Genomic DNA, 24,196 nt, shown 5'->3' with positions numbered 1-24,196 from the left:
CAACCCTCCAAAACCAAAGGCCAAAGTTTCTCTCTGATGCTAACTCACAATAAGGGGTGGGGAGTAGGGTGGGAAGCATAGAAATACTTTGGATTAGACAAAGGGGTATGAAGGGAAGGAAGGAGGAATGGGAATAGGAAAGATAGTAGAATTAATTGGATTTTATTTTCCTATGTGCATATTTGATTACACAGTGTAATTCTACATCATGTACAATCAGGAGAATGAGAAGTTATACTCTCTATATGTATAATATGTCAAAATACATTCTACAGTAATGTATAACTAATAAGAACAAATAAATTACAAAAAATAACAAAAATTCTTGATAGAATTTCTATTTTGTGCTTTGGATGAGTAAGTCAACTAAGAATTTTGAAACTTTTTATAAGCTATATCATGCCAAATATCAGGTATAGATTTAAATAAATTCTGGTAAACAGTATCTTATGAACTTTTAATTTTAAACTAGGCATGGTGGTGCACACCTGTAATCTCAGAGACTCAGGAGGCTGAGGCAGGAAAACTTAAAGTTCAAGACAAGTCTCAACAACTTAGGGAGATCCTGTCTCAAAAAATAAATAGGGTTGGGAGTATAGCTTCGTGATAGACTACATTCCATCCCCAGTAATGAAAAAAAAATTAAGGTGGCACTTTAAGTATTACTAAAGTGTTTTTTTCTTTTTTTGTCTAGGATACAATGGAGTGAAATTCTAAAAAAATTGTGCATACATTTTCTGCTTTTCGGACTTAGGAAAATTACTACTGAAAAATAATTGCAAATAGTTTGAGGTCCTCTTAATTTAACAGTTATAAACAAAGTAGAACAAAATCTTTCTTTAGTTTTATATGTCTTCCCCTTCTCATAATAATTTTACATTCTGCTTAAGATGGTTTAAAAATATCTACTGGGCTCCATGAGAGTCTAATTTAAGTGAAAGTAATTCCGGGAGGTTTAATACTAAGAATAAAAAAATGTGAACACATAAGACCTGCTATTAAAAAAAAATCTAAGGGCTGGGGATGTGGCTCAAGCGGTAGCGCGCTCGCCTGGCATGCGTGCGGCCTGGGTTCGATCCTCAGCACCACATACAAACGAAGATGTTGTGTACGCCGAATACTAAAAAATAAATATTAAAATTCTCTCTCTCTCTCTCCCTCCCTCTCTCTCTCTCTCACTCTCTCTTAAAAAAAAAAAATCTAAAATCTTTCTTCATCTTTTGCTCACATGACAATTCTATCACCATGGTTCGGGGAGTGGTGGAGGGAGATATAATTAAAGTTTTGAATGCTTTTTTTTTCTTTTCTTCTTTATTGGTACTGGGGATTGACCCCAGGGTTGCTTAACCTCTTAACCACATCCCCAGTCCTTTTTTGAAATTTTGAAACAGGGTCTCACTAAGTTACTTAGGGTCTCAATAAATTGCTGAGGCTGGCCTAGAACATGTGATCCTCCTCAGCCTACCAAGTCACTGGAATTGCAGGTGTGCATCACCACAGGCACATTAGTTTTGAATGTTCAACAGAATATATTTTAACTATCTAGAAAACTATGTATAGTCAATAACTCCTTGACATTGTTGGATGTCAGTGGAACTTATGTTTCTTCATCATCTGTAATTGATACTCAGGAGAAAAATAGGTAATATAAATGATATATACTATAATGAAACCTAAAATTAAAACCATAGAACCTTAAGAGTTGGAATAATCGACCAATTTCATCTTTTCCACCAACTATAAAAGTTCTTTCTATGACACATTTGAGCTGTTTCATCTCCCTATGTTCAGCAAGAGATTTATTTCAAGCTTCTTCCTTAAACTAAATTATATGATTTCTACTTTCTAGGCCTGATTCAATCTCTAAATATTCTGACCTTCCAACATTCGAAGATAATTATTGTGTTTTAATGTTAGGGCATTTGTTCTTATCATCTTATACAAAATCATATTAAAAATACCAGAGCACTTTTGGAAGCAATATAGATTTTAGTTTAGTTTTTGTTTATTTTGTTTTAGGGTTGTTTTTCTTCTGCTGATGGATAATCGATTGTCAATACAGCCAGGAAACACTGGACTCACAGTCTTCTCAATTTAAAGATTCCAAAACAAATCTTTGCTTTATTAGTAAAGTAGATTTTTGAATGGTGAAAGGAGGAAGAAATCATTTAGAACATCCTTTTTATACACCAAATGTAGTAAAATACATTGAAGTAAAGTGATGACAGAGAAAAATTGGGGTTGGATCCACTATGGTCACTTACTGTGTGACTTTAGGTTTATTACTTAATTTCTTCCCAGTACTAATCAAATAAAAGGACTGTTGAGAGAGATCAATGTATTAATATATGTTAAATATTTAGAGCGGGAGGGGGGAGGCACGCTCTAAATATTTAACATATATTAATTCCAGCAGCTTGGGAGGCTGAGACAGAAGGATCATGAGTTCAAAGCAACTTAGTGAGGTCCTAAAGTAACTCAGTGAGACTCTGTCTATAAAATATGAAAAAGAGTGGGGGATGTAGCTCACTGGTTAAGCACCACTGGGTTCAATCCCTGTTGTAAAACAAAAACAAACCAAATTAAAAAAAAAATTTAGAGCAGTGCTTGGTAGAAAGTAAATGCTGTATCTATTAGATACTGTAATTCATTATTAATACACACTTAATTTAAATTCAATTATTATGATAATATATGCAAGAAAATATGAAGATATTTTAATCACCTTAATTCAGATTTTCCAACAACTTACTTTTATACTATAATTTAGCAACCTTAAAATGGCAAACTATTCAGAGATTCAAAATCGTTTAAAAAAAATGTTAATAGTGTAAAAAGTGTATGTAACATATTGACTAGAAGGTTAAAAAGCAATCTGCCAAAAAAAGTACAAAGTCTATGTTCCCAACTTGGTTTCTTAAAAATGCAAAACCATGGAGGTGAGGGACAAGGAAGACAGACAAGATTTTTTTAAAGGCTGAGTGAGGCAGAAGGAGCTCAAATTCAAGATCACCCTGGGCAACTTACAGATCTTGTCTTAAATTAAAAATTAAAAAGGTAGCTCAGTGATAAAACAGCCCTCAGATCAATCCTAGAACTGAAAAATAATAATAATAAAATTAATAGCCAGGCATGCTGGTGTATGCCTGAAATCCCAGCAGTTGAGGAGGCTGAAGCAGGAGGCTTCTAAGATCAAAGCCAGCCTTAGCAACTTAGCAAAGCTCCAATAAAACTTCACAAGACCCTGTCTCTAAATGAAATATAAAAAGACTGGGGATGGGCTGGGGTTGTAGCTCAGCAGTAGAGCGCTCACCTAGTATGTATGAGGCCCTGGGTTTGATCCTCAGCACCACATACATAAATAAACAAATATATATATATATTATATATTAAAAAAAAAAAGGCTGGGGATGTGGCTCAGTGGTTGTGTGCCCCTGGCTTCAATCCCCAGTACCAAAACAAACAAAACAAACAAAAATTAATTAAAATATTAAGTAATAAGCTTCTCTACCTTCAGAAAATAAAATTCAAAGTATTAAAGTGAGCACCTAAAATTCTATTTCCTCTTGTTAGTCATTCCATGTTTCACTGCTATAGAACTTTTATACTAAATTAAATATACAAACATTGAAAAACCACATACTGCTCAATACATTGTTTCTACTTTTAAAGAAAAGGACAAAAACTAAAGATTGTGTGTTACAAAACAGTAGAAAATGTCAGAAAAGAACAATGAAAAGTTTAGTGTTATTCTCTCAAAATTCTATTTCTCCAAAAATTAAAGTTAAGATAGTATTTTCTCTATGCTACAGTTGGTTCATGCTAACATTTAGAAAAGCATTTGTGATAGCTTTTTACCCACCTCATCCTCAAGCCTTTTCCCGTAAGCATCAGGGCACACTTCTCTCTTCTGTTTTTTAAGTGGTAACATTCTAGAGTCTTTTTTTTTTTTTTTTTTTTTTTGAGGAGTGCTGGGGATTGAACCCAGCGCCTTGTGCATGCAAGGCAAATACTCAAGCAACTGAGCTATATCCCCAGTCCTAGAGTCAAATTTTTAAGTGGTAAAATTCTAGAGTCAAATTCTAGAGAGGTTATCTCAGTCTCTGTTTTAACAATTGATACAGATGTCAGGTACTCTAAAATATTCGAAATTTTACCTACAATCCTCTACTGCACTTGAGGAATAAGAAAAGTTAAGGCTTAGAATTATGCACTGAACATCCAACATTCTCAATACAATTTTCTAGAATTCTGAAGAAAGGCATCAGTGATTTTTCAATCAGTAGATTAAACAATACCTTATTTACACTATAACAAAATGACTCAATTGTTTTTGATAAACTAAAAATTGTAACTATTATTTTTAAATCTCTAAACTTCCATATGTAGTAATGCCAATTTAGCCTGACATAAAATTCTTGAAGAGAAATAGTTAAAGAAACCTGATAATAAACATCAGAAAAAAAAAATCTTCTTTAGAATCTGATAAGAACACCTTATTAAAATAACATGTCAGCTTTCTGAGTACTGAAGTACACATTTCCAAAGTTGGAAAAATAAAAAAAATAACGTCAGCACCCATAAACATCCAGAACATGCCAAAAATTACATAAGCAAAAAGCTTATATGCGCTGCCAGAACTTGTTATAAATTCCATGTATAAATAATTTAAATTATTAGACCATATGCCCATAATTCTGTAAATAAATGTGACATGCAATATATAATAATAATCATAATAGCCCTCTTTATCACTTCATTTCTACTCTTTACCTCCTACAATCAACAAAACCCATTACTTTTTCTTTGGTACCAGGAATTGAACACAGGGCACTCAGGCACTGAGCCACATCCCCAACCCTTTTTGTATTTTATTTAGAGACCAGGTTCTCACTGAGATGCTTAGGGCTTCAATAAATTGCTGAGGCTGCTTTAAACTTGCAATCCTCCTGCCTCAGCTTCCTGAGCTGCTAGGATTACAGATATGCACCACGGTGCCTGGCTACAAAATTCATTACTTTAACACTAATAAGAAATAGAAAACTTGAGAATAGACATTCAGTAGTCAAAAAAAAAAGTATTCTAAATGGACTGCACCTTACTATCCTTTCATTCCAAACCTATAACAGTTCTTACTATTTTCTAAAGCTGGGAAAACATCTTTAGAAATACATTAATGAAATACATGAATTAAGATACATAACACATGCACACACAAAGATAAATTAAAATCGTAACAGGCCTTAGAAAAACAAAATTAAAAAGTTAACAAATTTCATGGTCCATAACTTCAATTATTCAGTGGACAAAATGATAAATCAAACTACTCAGAAATCTACATACAAAGTAGATAGATGAACCTAAATTCAATCCAATCTGGGCTTGATCCTCCTCCAGTAGAGGGAGCAGAATCATAATACTCAACTTGTCAGAAGAAGAAAGTTTGTTTTTTTTTTTTTTAAAGAAATTTCAGTTCTTTTTTTTTTTTTAATGCCTTTATTTTATTTGTTTTTTTAATTTTTATGAGTTGCTGAGGCTCAAACCCAGGGCCTCACGCATGCTAGGCAAGCGCTCTACCACTGAGCCACAGCCCCAGACCCTGAAGGGAGATGTTTTTAAGCACCTTTTAAGTATGTTTACATCTATCTAGATGTTTGAAAAAATATGTGGAAAATACTCTTTGAAATATGACTAAGCTGGGTGTGGTGATGCACACCTGTAATCCCAGTGATTTGGGAGGCTGAGACAGGAGGATTCCAAGTTTGAGACCAGTCTCAATCAACTCAGTGAGCCCTAAGCAACTTAGTGAGACCTCGTCTCAAAATAAAGAATAAAAAGAGCTGGGCACTCAGTCTCTTGGTTCAATCCTGAGAGGGACAGAGGGAGGGAGGGAGGGAGGGAAGGAGGGAGGGAGAAAGGAAGGAAGGAAGGAAGGAAAAAATACAACTAAAGTAAACCTTATGGAAAACATAAGGATTTTCTTTCTTTCTAAATGCTTTAAGTCTAATGAAAAACTGATCTCAAAATTTTAATATCAAGAACCATGGTGTATTTTGTTGTCCAGAGTCTCAAAGATAGCCAAGGTATTAAACCATTTTATAAATCCCTAATTTAACAAGAGTTCACAGAAATGTAAAATATTACATGAAGTATATTTTTAATTATAAAAGTAATGTACTTAACATGACAAAAATTATATAAAACAAATGGAAGAAAAATGGGGGATGTGGCTCAAGCGGTAGCGCGCTCGCCTGGCATGTGTGTGGCCCGGGTTCCATCCTCAGCACCACATAACAACAAAGATGCTGTGTCCGCCGAGAACTAAAAAATAAATATTAAAAATTCTCTCTCTCTCTCTCTCTCTCTCTCTCTCTCTCTCTCTCTCTCTCTCTCTGTCCTCTCTCACTCTTTAAAAAAAAAAATGGAAGAAAAATGTAACTGTACTACCCTAAACCAAACTATTTCTTCTGGTATTTTTTAATGTACATATTTTCAAATTGCTATAAGTGTAATTATAAAAACATTTATTAAGTACTTAAATATAAGCTAGGCACAGTCCTCAGCACTCTTACACATTGCAACTGCTAATCCTCTCAAAAGCTTTACAAGATAGATCCTACTATTATTTCTTATTTTAAAGACAAGAAAAAAGAGACACATAAAAATTATTAAACTAGCTCAAAGTCATACAACTCATAAGAAAGAGGAACTAAGATTCAAACATATGTGCTCTGGAACCAGAGCCTGTTCTCTAAACCATTTTACTGTGATCATAATTTTGAATTATGCTTCCCTCTCATCATTAACATATTTTCAGTGTTAGTTTTCAAAGACTTTTTAATACTTAAATTAGACCAATATAGGTATCTAATATGGATATGCTGTTTCCAGTTGTCCCTTAGAAAAACTATAAGGTAAATATCTACAGGTATACTACTTTTGAAATGTTTAGGTTATTCTAACATGCCATCAAATTGCTTTCTAAAATATTTATTTTAATTGACAAAGCCACATAAGTACCAATTTCATCAAAACTTTGAAGCATTAAGCATTAACATTCTAAAAATTTATTTGACTGATAAAAATGAAACCACACTCCACACTGAATTAATTATTACTAAAATTGTACATTTTCCTGGTTGTTTACTAATATAATTTCCTACTTTGTGAATTTCATTTATGAGCTTTATCCAGTTATCAGCTACAATTTTAAGATCTGTAATCAATTTATATGAGCTTTTTACAGGAATGTTAACAGTATGTCCATCACATCTGCAATAAAAATTTCCCAGTCTGTTGTTTCTTATTTTATTATGGTTTTAAAAGTTTTATTTTTGGTAAAATCACCTTCCAATAAAGGTATTAATAATTAAAAGTTACAAAACAGTTTTTAAAACCTCACAAATTTCTAGACATGTTAGTCTATTGCTTTGAGGACATCAATGAATCACTTTCAGTAAGACTTTTAAAGCAAGATAAACCTATGTTAAAATATGCATATTCAATAGAATTCCAAGTTTAAGAAATTTTGAATAGGCCACAAATAAAATGAACTCAATGAATAAAAAAATCCCACTCTACTCCAAATATCAAAGGAGCTACATACCTGTCGTTGTAAACACAGTCGATTTCTGTCATGTAAATGCTGATGATTAGAAAATGATGAATGCCAACTCCGAGCATGACATTGCAACTGAGTTTGAGCCATATCAGAAGGCCGAGCTACAATATGTGAAGTAAAGTGTCGATCAAGGTCATGATCTAAAACATGATTTGAATTATCTTGTCCAAATGTTGACTCATCAAATTGCGGAAGCAGACCCTCCTGAAGGAGGTCCTCTGGGTCAAGTCCTGTGAATGGCTCAGATTGAGACTCCACTTGATGAAGTAAATTGTCTTCTAAAGATGAAAAGCCATTAGTTTCTACATGATCACTGAAATGTCCCATTTGAGTTCCTGAGTCAACAGGATCTGGAAAGTTCATATGCACAGGAGATAATTTTGAATTGCTATAATTACCCTGAGGATGTGATGAATGCAACATTTGGAAATTATTTGAATTCAATGATGCATTGGGGTTTAGGATATGCTGAGTAGATTCCTGCTTGATTCCCCTATGAGGTGAAAAGGAATTACTTCCAGTAAAATCAGATAAAGTCTGATTTGCATGATTGGGTGCAAGAACTGCAGAGGACTGAAGGAGACTGTTGGGTGAAATATGATTACTAGAAAAGGAATAATGTGAAGAAAACTGCTGAGAATTACTGACAGAACAAGAAGTCATATTTGGAGAAGGTCCATTAAAATTTCCTTCTTGATGATTGTTACACTTGAGGAAGTGTACTGAAGGATTTGATGTTTGAGAAAACTGCATCGAAAGAGACTGTTGTGAAGTAGATGCATTAGTAATTTGTGATGGGTGGTTAACACTGACTCTATGAGGACCAGGAACATTAACATCCATAAAATTTTTAGACTGGCTGAGAGAATTTTGCCCTGGGGTAAGAGTATTTCTGTTTTGTTGTGAGCGTAGTGAAGTACACTGTGTTTGTTGTTCATTGGCCTGAAATAAGGCAAAGTCATGGTGTGCCACAAAGCTTTTATTTTGATGCATAGAATGCGAATGTCCTTGTTGGTGAAAAGGAGATCCATTTTGATTAGAAATGTTAGTAGCTGTCTGATGACCCCACATCGGACTGCCATCTGCCACATCTGGAAACAAACCATTGGGCTGGTTTTGGGGATGGATAGGAGAACAATTAAATTGAGAGTGTGGTGATAACACATGTTCAGCTGGGCTACCAAAAGACTGATTAACTTGGTGAAATTTCATTGTATCAAATTGATTTAACTGTTCAAAATCAGTCATTTTCTGGTGTGTTGGTGTACCATGAACATGGTTCAGTGAGTCTATATGCAAAGGTTCAAACTCTGCACCCAAGTTCAATTCATCAACTAGTGAAACAGGTCCTGGTTGTACAAATGCATCATCTGATAAACCTTCTAAGGTCTCACCAAAAAGATTGGCATCATCAAAAAAGTCCATCATTGGATCTGTCATCTTTAAAAGTCAGTAATAATCTGGGTTGTTCACTCTGAATTGAGTATATTTAGCTTCTCTGTGGTAGATATTTTTAGATCATTACCGAAGGTCATCAACTAATCCAAAACAGGCCATTGTTCATTATTGCTCTAGATAATATGTCATCAAATGTAGAATCCTAGGGAAAAAAAAGAATAAAAACAACTTAAATTTAATGATTATTCATTAAACTTACATAAACAAAGCTTATACATGACTTTGAAAGCATAAAATAAGTGTACAATATTTTTATAGAATAATAATTGTAAACTGCTCATTAACATTCCCTAAAAGGGGTGGGGGAATCTCCTAGAGTAGACACAAGAATGCATTTAAAGCAATAGGGCCGAGTTGGTTACTCTGGTGCATGCCTGTAATCTTATTGATTCAAGAGGCTAAAGGAGGCAGATCACAAATTCAAAGCTAGCCTCAGCAACTCAGCAATCTTGTCTCAAAATTAAAAATAAGTATTGGGAATGAAGCCCAATGGTAATGTGCTCACAGGTTCAATGTCCAGGACATCCGCTACATACACACACACACACACACACACACACACACCAATAGGCTTGGGGATAAAGCTAAGTGGTACAGTACTTATCTAGCACGTTCAAGGCCCTGGGTTTCATCACCAGTACCAGAAAAATAATCATAAATTTTTTATAATTCATATTTATTATGATGAAAGAAAGTAAACCTAGAAATAGTTCATTGCACTTTCTCCCATACCATGAAATGGTCATCACTTTTCATCAATGTAAAAAATATTTATGTGGGCTGGGGAGATACTTCAGTTGGTAGAGTGATTGCCCAGCAAGCACAAAGCCCTGGGTTCAATCCCCAGCTAAACCAAAAAACAAAAAGAATTATGTCTTACACGTCAAAATATGTTAACATAGCTGATATCAGACCTTCTAAGATTAGTAAGTACATTGCAATATTTTAGTTTAACCTCTTGAGCAGATAAATCCATTATTTCATAAGGTATATGTAGAATTGCATCAAGAAGAGCAACTACTTGAGATTATAAAGTAGCCCAAACTGAAATCGAAATTAGTCATCTGGTTAGCTGACAGCACAGATAATATGCTGAAAGATATTCACACATATTTCTATCATGGCCTTGTTCATCTACATAGAATACCACCTTATAGCCAAATAATTTACAAATCTATGAAGCAAAAGCAAACATCTTCCTGTAATTGGCTTAATTTATAACTCCATCGTCAATGCCATTCTGTTGTATCATTTGGAATGTACATGTTGCTTATTATTTTTAGTAAACTGTCCAAATACTGAGACTCACACTGAGAAGAAAAAATAGTAGCTAAGCATTAAATTGGTCTTATGAGAGTCTCATGTGAAAAACAATTATGTATATAGAGTTGTCCCTTGGTATGTGAGGGGGGGCTGGGTATCATAATTCCCTCTTTTCCTGGAGAAATACCAAACTCCATGGATGCTCAAATCTCTTATTTAAAATGCATGCTTGGTGTGGTGGTGCACACCTGTGATCCCAGCAGCTCGGGAGGCTAAAGAAGGAGTATCACAAGTTGATAGCCAGCCGTTAGCAAGGCAATTTAGCAAGGTCCTAAGCAACTTACTGAGACCCTGAATTAAGATAAAAAGGCTGGGGATGGCTGAGTCCTTAAATGCTCCTGTGTTCAATCCCTGGTACCAAAAAAAAAAAAATAAGAAAGAAAAAGTAAAAGCAGGTAAAATAGCTGAGCACTTTCATGTTAATAAACTTCACAAATATTCATTATATACAAATCATCTCTAGGCAACATGTAATATCTAATACAATGTAAATGTTATATGATCTTCAGTCGATTGAACCTTTTGATGAAGAACCCAAAGCTACAGATGGCTAACTGTATATGTTTATATATAGGCACACATATATATTACTTATGTGTAAAAAGGATCTAATAGATTACTTGCTAATATTAAATAGCTATTATTGTTTAGGTTTGCATCATTCTAAACGTTCTTAATACAGATAATTTTTATTCTACCCCGACTGTCTTGCATGGAAAACCACAAATGAAGGTGTTTACTCTTGTACATTTGAGTTTATTAAAAAAAAACACACACATACATGAAATAGGAAATGTAAATGTATATGTATATATTTGGCAGCACTAGGGATTGAACCTGGAGGCCTTCTATCACAGACGTACCATCTTTAAACATTTTTTATTTTTTAAAATTTTGAGACAGGGTCTTGCTAACTTACCCAAACTGGGTCAAACTTTTGATCTTTCTGCCTCAGCCTCCTGAGTCACTGTGACTACAAGCATGTGCTGCCCTACCCAGCTCCTAAGCAAAATTTTTGTTCACTATTTAAACGTAGAAATGCTTGTAAAAACTGAGGAGTAAAAACTACCAAACCCAGATTCATTTTACCTAGAAATTAACATATTAACAATCACAATGATACTCATGTGCTTTTATAAACATCATTTTAGAAAATGTAAAATATAGAAAAAGAAGAAATTATTTTTCCAGGGCTGGGGATATAGTTCAGTTGGTAGAATGCTTGTCTTGCATGCTCAAAGCCCTGGGTTCAATCCCCAGAATCATAAAAAAAAAAAAAAAAAAACATTATTTTTCCAGATTTTACCATTGTGAGACCAAACAGATGGAAGACTGTGTTCCCAGGACAAAGCATTAGCCAATATGGTAGTTCAAGGCTAGGTGTGGTGGCACACACCTATAATCCCAGCAGCTCTGGAGGCTGAGGCAGGAGGATCTAGAGTTCAAAGACAGCCCCAGCAATTTATCGAGGCGCTAAGCAACTTGGTGAGACCCTGTCTAATAAAATATAAAAAAGGGCTATGTATGTAGCTCAGTGGGAGAGTGCCCTTGAGTTCAATCCCTCTTACCCCCCTTCCCAAAATGGTAGTTCATGGTCCCCAAATGGTAGCTCTTAATATTCAGCTTCAGACACTTTGACTAGGGAACATCTATGTATACCTGAGCAATTAAATCAGAAAAGCAATGCCTTCTGATTTTATATAAATGGATGATTATTTATCAAATGGAACATATTTTTAAAAAGCACAATGGAAGTTATGAAATCCAATATGTCACTAGTTGATTATAAAGTACATCATTAGTTGATATAAGATGAAGAAAAATGCTGCATTAAACCATGACACTTATAATTTTTTTTTTTAGTTAGTTATTTGGTGATACTGGGGATTGAACCTAGGGGCCCTCTACCCCATGGTTGTTTTTTTGTTTTTGGGGGGCTTTTTTTGAGACAGGGTCTCACTAAGTTGCTTATGCTAGCCTTCAACTTGCAATCCTTCTACCTCAGCCTGCCAAGTAACTGAGATTACAGACATGTGTTAACACACCCAGCAAAAATAAAAGAATTTTAAAAAGACTATTCTGAAGCTGAGTATGGTGGTGCGCATCTGTAATCCTAGTGATTTAGGATTACAGGAGGATTCCAAGTTTAAGCCCAGCCTCAGCAACTTAGCAATACCCTATCTCAAAATGAAAATGAATAAATAAAAAGGAATGGAAATATTAACTCACTGGTAGAGCACCTCTGAGTTCAATCTCCAATATAAATAAATATTTAAAATAAATACATACATACATACATACTATTCTGGACATTCATGATATGCCAGAGTAATATTCTATATATGAAAGAACTGGAGACACTATTTGAATTTCTGTACATTATGGTAGATCAGCTAAAACAGAAAGTGTTTTCTACCAGAAGTTTACTACAAGTGGCAATTTTAATTAAGAAAACATTTATTTATTCATCCAATAAATATTTATTCATCAATAACTTCAGGTATTAAGATGATAAATAACTGACCTCTGAAGGGAACACAAGTAAACAGATCATTGCTAATACATGTTATGTGTGCTCGGATAAAGGTAAGCACAGAGAAAGAACATCAAATGTCAGAAAATGAACACAGACATAAATACTATACTAGTAGAAGATACATATTTAATATGTGACAGATAGTAGTCAAAGTGGTGGAGACAGAATACTGAACAGTGGTGATGGGGAGACAGGGGAAGGAAATGGAAAGCTGTAGTTCAAAGGATACAATATAGCAGATAATGTAGGATGAAAAAGTCCAGAGATCTAATATACAATATAAAGACAAGTGGATAGGAAAATGGGTAATAAGTTGATAAGAAAATTACAGTAATTATGCAAACAGTAAAATCTAGATGGTGAATACATAGGTGTCCACTATAAAATCTTTTATACTTTGTTTTATGTTTGAAAATTTTAGGGCTGGGGATGTGGCTCAAGCAGTCGCGTGCTTGCCTGGCATGTGTGCGGCTCAGGTTCAATCCTCAGCACCACATACAAACAAAGATGTTGTGTCCACCAAAAACTGACAAATAAATATTAAAAAAATTTAAAAAAAGGAAAATTTTAATGATTAGAAGGAAATTGTTTTTCTGAAAAAGACACATACTTATTTTTATTCTTTCCTGAAAAAACATGTTGGCAATGAGGTCTTCAAATTCAGAGACAAAAAAAAAAAAAATGAGAAATGAGGTAACAGAAATAGCATAATATATAAATCACAAAGACACTAGATAAAATGATCTAGAAGACATTGAAAAAATTGAGAACACTAAGAAAACAACCAAATTACCTTGCAGAACCTCTAAAATCAAAAATTGTCAGCACCAGGTGTCTTTTATTTTTGGAAGGAAATCACTGTTGAGATAATGTTACATCATTTATCAGCCAAGTGCTGTCATTTTGGAATATCCCAATTAATTTGGCTACTGAATAAAATACAAAAAAGAAAAAAAAAGTAATCAATCTTACTTTAACAACCACACACACACACACACACCAAAAAAACCCCACAAACTATAAAAAAATGCACATAAAAAAATCCAGTGAGCCATGTTTTCTGGTTTGAACAGTTTATTCTACAACTGACAAAATTGTCATTTAAATTCCTCTTTTATGATCTATTGCCTTAATTCTAGTAAATGACTACCAGTTTCCAACTTCATAAAAATATTATGTCAGTCTAACTTTAAGTTATTATTTAATTAAGCACGTGTTTATGAACTGTCCAATTACATCCAAAGCATCTTTACACAAACAAAAAAAAATCCCTGCCCTCAGGAAATCGAGACTCTTTACGGGGGAGGGAAAAAGAAAAGGAATTAACAAAAACATATTATATACTGAATAAAATATGGTAAATATGGCCTGAGAGTCATAAGGCCATCTGTAAAGTTATTTATGAAGGTAAGAGAACATACTTGGCTAGTTGCCAAGTATCTTTGAACACATAGTGTTTGAAGGGATCCTTATAAAGGAATAGGAAAGAAAGCCCAAAGTATTCAGGAACAAGGAAATACCAACAATAAATACATGTTTAGAAAACAGTGTACCCATTGCAAAGGGCATACAAAGGGAGAAAAGTAATGCAAAATAAAGGCAGAAATATAAGTTGGAACACTGATGTAGGAAATATAATCAACCATGCACATTAAAACACTATATCCCAGGGACAGAATTTATCAAAGGTTGAGACAAGAATTTAGTATTAAAATTATCTATCTTCATTTCTACATTTAGTCAATGCCAATTGTGATGATTATACAAGATAGATTCAAATACTAATAGGACAGAGTTTCTACCTCCTAAACAACTCATCATCTAGAAGGGAAGAAAACACAAATACTGTGATAGATGCCTTAACAGAGAAGTATACAAAACACTATATAATTGAAGCATAGATTAAATACTAATTAATCATGCTTGGGAAAAGTCAGGAAATGCATAGAAATGAGGTAATATTTGAGATGGGTCTCAGGAATAAAAAAAATTGAATATATATTCTATAACAGAAATTATATATACAAACCTCATTGACTTTCCCCAATTATAATAGTTGCTTTTGTTCTAAGACATTTTTATACCCTCCAAATACGTCCCTAATGTTTTTTCTATTAAATGAATTAGTCTTCCTAATAAGTTCTAAAAATTAATAGTTTTATCTCATATAAAATAACCATTGAGGGACTGTTGCTATAGCTCAGTAGGTAGAGTACTTGCCTTGCACACATAAGGCCCTGGGTTCAATCCCCAGCACCACAAAAAAAAAAAAAAAAAAAAAAAAAAATTGATCTCTACCACATTGTTTAGCCCTCTATACGTTATCTCTTTAACATTTCTAAATGATCTTAAATCTATGTCACATTAACTTTTACTTTATCAACTACTCATAACAATTTCAAGTCTTTGCCTAGGGAAAACTCAGATTAAGATTTAACTCCCACAGAAGGCCTTTTGACCCAAGACTCAAGTCTAATACTCTATGCATACCAGAAATCACACCGCATTGCAATAATTTATCTTTTCTAATAGACTTTAGGGCCTTGGAGAAAAAAACTTATCATTTTTGTATCCTCACTTTGCTGACTACCATAGTAAGCAGACAAGAAATTTTTGTTAAAATGATTACATAGGAATTAAACTATTAATTTAAAATACACAACACACACACACACAGAAAGTCAGGTCCTGAGACCTGGCCCTATGAACTTCTAGCTGTGTGAACTTGAGAAGATCGAATAATTTTTGTTTTCATCTATTAAAAACAAACAATAATAAAATCTTTTAACTTTAGTGCTGTTTACCTTAAAGATGAATTATAGAGCCAAATAAAGTTAAACTACTGCCCTGCCAGTAAACTTGACACCTATTAGTGTGTGAAACAGCTTTTAAAATCCCTTCTTTCTCTTGCAGTGTACCTTAAAATGGGGTAAGAGCACAGAAGAAACTGCAGAAGTGCCCATAGTTGAGACAGGACATGGCATTTTGGGAAGTATTCATGGTTTGTTGTGGCCAGAACGGTACTATAAGCCAAATAGAGAAACCAAGAGGTCAGCTGAGGTCACATACTCAGGACTTTTATTAGCCATGTTAAGAAATCTGAACTTTATCCTAGAGGCAATGGGGAGCCATTTCACTGATTAAAAAATTTCTCCTCTGATTTAACATCGAATATTTTTACCACAATAATTCTCACCCATAGTATTCACATTTAACTCTTGATGACAGTGACCAAAATAATTAAAATGCACTCAGAAACATTTTGGGATAGGGGGTACCAGGTATTGAACTCAGGGGCACTCGACCACTGAGCCACATCTCCAACCCTATTTTGTCTCACTGTGTTGCTGATTAGTGCCTCTCTTTTGCTGTGAGCAGCTGGCTTTGAACTCAAGATTCTCCTGCCTCACTCAGCCTCCCAAACTTCTGGGATTATAGGAGTGTGCCATGGTGCAAGGCTCCAGAAACTTTTTTTTTTTTTTAATAAAATGACAATTACAGGGGATATCTGTCCTTTGTTATTAGTGATTTTTTTTTTTTTAAGAGAGAGTGAGAGGGAGAGAGGGAGAGGGAGAGAGGGAGAGGGAGAGAGAGAGAATTTTTTTTAATATTTATTTTTTAGTTCTCGGTGGACACAACATCTTTGTTTGTATGTGGTGGTGAGGATCGAACCCGGGCTGCATGCATGCCAGGCGAGCGTGCTACCGCTTGAGCCACCTCCCCAGCCCCCTATTAGTGATGTTTAAGAAACAAGGGTTCAGCCAGCCATGTAATTAGAGCAACTCAGGAGACTGAGGCAGAAGGATTGCAAATTTCAAACCAGTCTCAGCAATTCAGTGGAGACCCTGTCTCAATATAAAAAAGGACTGGGGATGCATCTCAGTGGTTAAGTGCCCCAGGGGTTCAATCCCTGGCAGCAACAACAACAACAACAAAAAAGGAATATACCTACCTGGCAAAAAGCCGGCAAACTTAAGTAAGTTTGCCACTTTTTTTTTTTAAGTCTGTGATCTTGTAAAAATAACTCCCATAAGGCATCCAAACTGTACTTGAATACTTAGATCAAGTTCTTTATTTATTTCTTTTTAAGAGAGAGAGAGAATTTTAATATTTATTTTTTGTTTTTTTGGCGGAAACAATCTTTGTTTGTATGTGGTGCTGAGGATCAAACCCAGGCCGCACGCATGCCAGGCAAGCACGCTACTGCTTGAGCCACATCCCCAGCCCAGATCAAGTTCTTTAGATCAAGTCAACTCGACCCTTGCTTTCCTAGGAATTCTTACCCTTTCAGATTGTTCTTACCATGAACCTTAAAATTCTTAAAGACCTTCATCTCTAATACTTCTATTAGAAGTATTCAAAGAGAATATTCTCTGTTTATTCAGATATGAAAAATTTTATCTAAAATGACTAAAATAAAAGATTAAATATTAGAGATAAATCTTCAACTATTGATCCCAAATTACTCATTTCCTTAGGGTTCCTAAGAACATGACTGTACAAGATGGTTTATTTAAGACGAGGGAATAAATATAACAGTGAACATAACCAAGATATAAAAGAATTTCAAGAGGATGTGGCCAAAGATTAAACCTACTAATTTGTAACTATCAGGTATTACTTTCAGCATAGATAACCAACTTAACGAATATACTCAGGTTGCAAATTCTACTGAGCCAGGCAAAAAAATAAAAAATAAAAAAATAAGCAAAGCTGAACAGGAAAGAACTAGATAAAAAGTACTAATGGAAGGCCTCCAGGTAGTTTCAGTTAATTATTGCTCCTAATTTTTAAAAGAATATTTATTTTTTAGTTGGACACAATACCTTTATTTTATTTATTTATCTTTATGTGGTGCTGAGAAATAAACCCAGGGCTCTGCACATGCTAGGCAAGTGCTCTACCACTGAGCCACAACTCCAACCCTGCACCAAATTTTTAAAGAGGAACTGTTGAGGGCAAAATGAACTATGAAATAAACTACACAATTAGAAAATCATCTAAAAATAAACAGATTCATATCTTGTTTCTCAAACCAAGATCAACTGCAAATGTATCAAGGATATGTAAATGTCAAAAAACAAAAACCACAAAACGTACTGGAAAATAATAAGAAGAATACCCTGATTTCTGTGCATGGCACAAAATTCAGATGTCATTAAACAGTAATGAATTACTTTACACAAATTGAATAACTATGAAAGATTCATAATATAGATTACAAAAGAAAGTTAGCAAACTGAGAAATAACATTTGCAACTCATTGATTAATTACTTATTTTTTATTACATTAATAACTCCTCTAAATCAATATGAAAAAAATAGCTTAAGAGAAAAATGGGCAATCTGTATACTCCTTCAAAAGAAGAGAAACACAAATTAGAATCATATTGACATACTATTTTTCACCTATCATACTGACAGAAAATCCCAAATTTGATAAAACATGTTGCTGAAGCTATGAGGGAAAAAAATGGTTTGTACAGTCCTGAAAGGAGTAGCAAAACGGTAATAAGGAGAAAATTTTGCACTAAAATTGCACGTTGAAGTTTAACACTAAAAGAGAGATACTGGGAAAAGGAGTCCAACAACATAGACTAAGTGGATAATGTTTAAAGTTTCTTCTGGTTTGGCGTGGTGATGCACACCTATAATTCTGGCTTCTGCAGATGCTGAGGTAGGAGGATCACAAATTGGAAGCCAGAATGGACAACTTTGCAAGACCCTCTCAAAATAAAGCTATGGGGATGTAGGTTGGTGGTGAAGCACCCCTGTTTCAATTACCAGTACCACCAATATTAATAAAGGTCCCTTCTGATCTTGGTATCTTATGAATCTTGTCATTTGACAATATCTAGCTTTATTGGTACCCAAAGTTACTTATTAGTATGTTTCAACAAGGTTTATAAGGCTTTAGATCGATTTATTCTATATCTTTAATTGAGTAAGAATTCCAAAGCGTGTTCCTCAAATCTAAATTATTAAATTATATTACAAAGAACCTAAAATTTAAATATACTTCAAAATAATACTACCTGGAGATGCAGCTTAGTGCTAGAGTACTTGCCTAGCATGAGCAAGGTTCTAGGATCAATATCCAGTAGTAGTAGTAAGAATAATAATAATACTGAAGGGAAAATAATAGCATAAAAAAACTGAATGAAATGAAATCTTAAGAAGGCGAAGTTCAACGTGATAAAAAATATAGGCGCTAATGTCCCTTCATGGACAAAGTACAAATTAGGTAGAGAGAGAAAAAGACAAAAGATTTGGAAACAAACACTAAATACAATCTAAATATACATCCTTAGGAAAAGCAAACGCAACAAAAACTATTAGAAAGAACATATTGGGCTGGGGATGTGGCTCAAGCGGTACCGCGCTCACCTGGCATGTGTGTGGCCCGGGTTTGATCCTCAGTACCACATACAAACAAAGATGTTGCGTGGGGGGGGGGGGGGGGGCGGCGGCTGGAGATGTGGCTCAAGCGATAGCGCGCTCGCCTGGCATGCGTGCAGCCCAGGTTCGACCCTCAGCACCACATACAAAGATGTTGTGTCCGCCGAGAACTAAAAAATAAATACTAAAAATTCTCTCTCTCTCTCTCTCTCTCTCTCTCTCTCTTTCTCTCTCTCCTCTTACTCTCTCTTTAAAAAAAGAAAAAAAAAGATGTTGTGTCTGCCGAAAACTGAAAAATAAATATTAAAAAATTCTCTCTCTCTCTCTTTAAAAAAAAAAAAAGAAAAGAAAAAGAAAGAACACATTATATTTCAACTATAGGATACTGTTTTTTAACTATAAAATCCTATACCCTAGTAATTATATACCACTAGTAACTATAGTTTTTACTTAAGCAAAAATGAAAGCTAGGCATGGTGGCTCATGCCTATAATCCCAGCAATTTGGGAGGCTGAAATAGGAAGATCACAAGTTCAAGGCTAGCCTCAGCAACTTAGTGAGACTCATGTCTCAAAATAAAAATAAAAGGGTTGGGGATGTAAATCAGTTGCAGAGCACCCCTGGGTTCAATTCCTAAAACAAACAAAAAAAAACGTTCTGATATATAAAGCATCTGGGCAATATCTTTCATGCTTCAAAGGACAACATTAAGGAAGTGAAAAGACAACCCATGAAAGACATGGTAAAGTGGAAAGAATAGAAGAAAAATATTCGTAAATCATATAACTCATAAGAGACTAGTATCCAGAATATGCAAAAGAATCCAATACAATAGTAAGAAAACACCGGGTGCAGTGGAGATGCCTGTAATCCCAGCAGCTCTGGAGGATGAGATAGGAAGATGCAAGTTCAAAGCTAGCCTTGGCAATTTGACTAGGCCCTAAGTAATTGAGCCAGACCCTGTCTTAAAATAAAAAATAAAATGGGCTAGGGATACAGCTTATCAATAAAGTGCCTCTGGATTCAATCTCCACTACAAAAACAAAACAACAACAACAACAAAAAATAGAACCGAGCGAGGCACAATGGCACACACCTAAAATCCCATTGAGGCGGGAGGCTGAGACAGGAGGATCATAAATTCTAGGCCAGCATTGGCAACTTAGGGAGACCCTATCAAAAACAAAATAGGGGGCTGGGGATGTGGCTCAAGCGTAGCGTGCTCGCCTGGGCATGCGTGCGGCCTGGGTTCGATCCTCAGCACCACATACCAACAAAGATGTCGTGTCTGCCGAGAACTAAAAAATAAATATTAAAAATTCTCTCTCTCTCCTCACTCTCTTAAAAAAAAAAATTTAAAAAAAAATAAATAGGGATTGGGGATGTGGCTCAAGTGGTAACGCGCTCGCCTAGCATGCGTGAGGCACTGGGTTCAATTCTCAGCACCACATAAAAATAAAATATAGGAAAAAATAAATAAATAAATAAAATAAAATAGAGGGCTGGGGTTGTAGCCCAGTGGTGGAGTGCTTGCCCAGCATGTGTAAAGCACTGGGTTCGATTCTCAACATAGCTTATAAATAACTAAAATAAAGGTCCATTGACAACTAAAAACTATATATTAAAAAAATAAGATAAAATAAGGGGCTGGTGTTTTAGCTCAGCCTAGCACGTGTGAGGCACTGGGTTTGATCCTCAGCAGCACGTAAAAATAAATAAACAAAATAAAGGTATTGTGTCCATTACAACTAAAAATATATACACTAAGAAAAGAAAAAGAAAAAGAAAAGAGGGCTTGGGTTGTCAAAGGTAGAGAGCTCCTGGGTTCAATCCCCAGCACAACATTAAAAAAAAAAAAAAGGAAGAACAAAGTATACGGGTTTTGAAATGTCTGTTATATCTTTTAGATAAGAATGACTTATAGGGGCTGGGGTTGTGGCTCTGTGGTAGAACACTTGCCTGGCATGTGTGAGTCACTGGGTTTGATTCTCAGCACCACATAAAAATAAATAAATAAAGGTCCATTGACAACTAAAAAAATATTTTAAAAAAACAAGAATGACTTATAATGACCACTTGAAAACTGATTCTCTTCAGCTAATTACTAACTAAATTTACTTAAGTATTTACAAAGTAGAATTTTTTTTTTTCCTGAGAAAAAAATAAATCAGGTTTACTTTGGGAGATTTGGTCAATTTACTGTGGAACTTAATTTTCTCAAATAAAATATTCTATTTAACACAACTTTGAAACTTATGACAATATTAAAATAAGGTAGTAATGGTAAGAAGAAATTAGATTTTTTGTGAATATTTTTAAAAAGTGTGATCTCTAGAGCAAACCTGTACCTTTAAATGACTCAAGATCAAAAATTTTTCTCCAAGTGAGCTATGGATGGAGATGTAACTTGGTGGTAGAGCACTTGCCTAGCATGGGAACTCTAGCATTATATGTATGGAGGAAAAATGGGACAGAATGCTGTGATCATTTTAATCAATCAAAATGTAAAACTTCAAAAATTATCTAAATGATCCTGACTCAGTGATAAGATAAATTCTGGTTGATGCATACTCTTATTTACAAAGTTCCTTGTTATTGGGGACCTGAAGAAAAACAGCATCCAAAGAATCAACACAAACCCTCAACCTACCCTAAATAATAGATATGATAGTGATATGCTGCATTTTAACATGTTTTCCATACAAAAGCAAGACATATCATAAACAGTAAATGTTAGAATGAAAAAAATTTTTCTTCAAAACTTTGTGTGACAACCCAGGAAATATTAGTGTAATCTTAGTGAAAAATGTAATTTGAAATTTAGTATAACTTGGGGCCAGAGTTGTGGCTCAGCGGCAGGTAGAGCACTCGTTTAGCACGTGTGAAGTCTTGAGTTCGATCATCAGCACCACATAAAAACAAATAAACAAACTAAAGATATTGTGTACAACTAAAAAATAAATATTAAAAAAAAGAAATTTAGTATAAAATTTCTTTCTCTCTCTCTCTCTCTCTCTCTCTCTCTCTCTCTCTCTCTCTCTCTCTCTCTCTCTCTCTCTCTTTCAAGTAGGAAGCCCAAAGATTGCTGAGCAATAAATATTGAGTGTCCTTTTTTTTTTTTTTTCCTGCTGTACTGGGGACTGAACCAAGACAGACTCTACCATGGAGCTGTAAACCAGTCCTTTTTATTTTTTTAATTTAAATTTTTTTTTTTAGGCAGGGGGACCAGGGATTGAACCCAGGGGCACTTAACCACTGGGCCACATCCCCAACCCCCTTTTTCATATTATTAGAGACAGAGTCTCAATGAGTTGTGCTTAGTTAGGACCTCACTAAGTTGCTGAGGCCGGCTTTGAACTTAAGATCCTCCTGCCTCAGCCTCTGGACCCACTGGGATTACAGGCATGTTCCACCATGCCTGGCCCTTTTTATTTTTTGAGGTAGGGTCTTGCTAAATTGTTCAAGCTGACCTTGAACTTCCTATCCTCCTGCCTCATTGTTCCTAGTAGCTGGGATTATAGATGTGCACCACTGCACTCAACAATAATTATTAATTGAAAGGGCATAAATATTAAATAATGAGTTCAATATGGTCCCTTAATTATTTAGAGCTGATCTTTTAAAAGGTAACAAGGACTGCTAAATTCTGTATACAATAAGGACTAAAGTAGGATAGGACTTCCCACCCAGGCTTTTCTATTTATTTCTTGATTTGAACTTCTTTCCTAGAGATCTTAACAGGATATAGATCTTCATATACAAATAAATGTCTCCTATCTGCAAATTTAAGAACTTTTGAATTAAATCTCTAAACCACATCACAAATAAACCTGAAATTATTAGAGGACATTACTTTTTAAAAACTTTCCTCCACTATTTTAAACTTGAAAAAATGTCTTTTCTTCCTCCCTCACTCTCACTTATTTAAGGACACAGCCAGCATAAATCTCTCCTGAACCATCAATTTGCCTCATTCAACTAAATTACTCCATCAGCATATAAATAAGTTGTTATTTTTCCAGAATTCTTCTGTCTTTAGCTTCTTTATTCCTCCACATTTGTCCCCTTTTTTCCTTCCCTTTATAACAAAACTCAAAAACCTCTCTCTCTCTCTCTCTCTCTCTCTCTCTCTCTCTCTCTCTCTCTCTCTCTCTCTCTCTCTCTCTCAGAACTCTACCACTGATCTACATCCCCAGTTCTTTTTTATTTTTTGTTATATTTTTATTTGGTCTCCTGGGCAACTGCCCAGGCTGGCCTTAAACTTGTGATCCTCCTGCCTCAGCCTCAGGAACTGCTAAATGCAGGGATTACAGGAGTGTGCCATGATGCCCATTCTATCTATACTCACTTCAAAAATTATTTTATTCAGTCATATAGCTTGAAACATTATATAATCTTATAAATATTACATGTTAATCACCAAATTTACACCTATTAGATCTCTATCTCAACTCTAGGCCCACATTATCTAACAAACTACTTGACTTCTCTTGGATAATGAATAAGCTGCTAATGCTAGGCTTTTCATCCTGCCCTATTTCAAAACAGCAGCAAGAATGACCTTATTAAAGGGCTGGGGTTGTGGCTCAGTGGTAGAGCGTTTGCCTAGCACGTGTGAGGCACTGGGTTTGGTCTTTAGCACCACATAAAAAATAAATAAATATGTTGTGTCCATCTACAACTAAAAAACAAATATTAAAAAAAAGAATGACCTTATTAAAATACAAAGTCATTTCAGGTCATTTTTCTACTTACAACCCTCTACTGACTCTTTGTCTTACTCATAATAAAAGCAGAAATCCTTACTATGACTTGTCAATTCCTACATTATAGCATTCCTCCCCACCCCCACCTAAACA

The 24,196-nt window shown here is 34.7% G+C and overlaps 1 protein-coding gene across 11 annotated transcripts in view; it reads right to left on the bottom strand.

The window, feature by feature from the left end:
• The window catches only part of Chd9 (chromodomain helicase DNA binding protein 9), a 246,550-nt gene that overhangs the window by 131,012 nt on the left and 91,342 nt on the right, over nucleotides 1–24,196 (bottom strand). For 10 of the 11 annotated variants that reach the window (XM_078032313.1, XM_040279558.2, XM_078032311.1 and 7 more), the window contains exon 2: nucleotides 7,607–9,221. In XM_078032313.1, coding sequence (XP_077888439.1) covers nucleotides 7,607–9,061 — 1,455 coding nt within the window. In that variant the 5' untranslated portion in view covers nucleotides 9,062–9,221. Of the gene's footprint in view, nucleotides 1–7,606; nucleotides 9,222–24,196 lie in introns of those variants that run through there. The other variant, XM_040279562.2, reaches the window with a different exon arrangement.

The sequence above is a fragment of the Ictidomys tridecemlineatus genome, chromosome 15 (genome assembly GCF_052094955.1).
Source record: "Ictidomys tridecemlineatus isolate mIctTri1 chromosome 15, mIctTri1.hap1, whole genome shotgun sequence".
Classification (NCBI taxonomy): Eukaryota; Metazoa; Chordata; class Mammalia; order Rodentia; family Sciuridae; genus Ictidomys; species Ictidomys tridecemlineatus.
The sequence above is the reverse complement of the archived record's forward strand: the minus strand, read 5'-3'. Positions and strand labels throughout refer to the sequence as shown.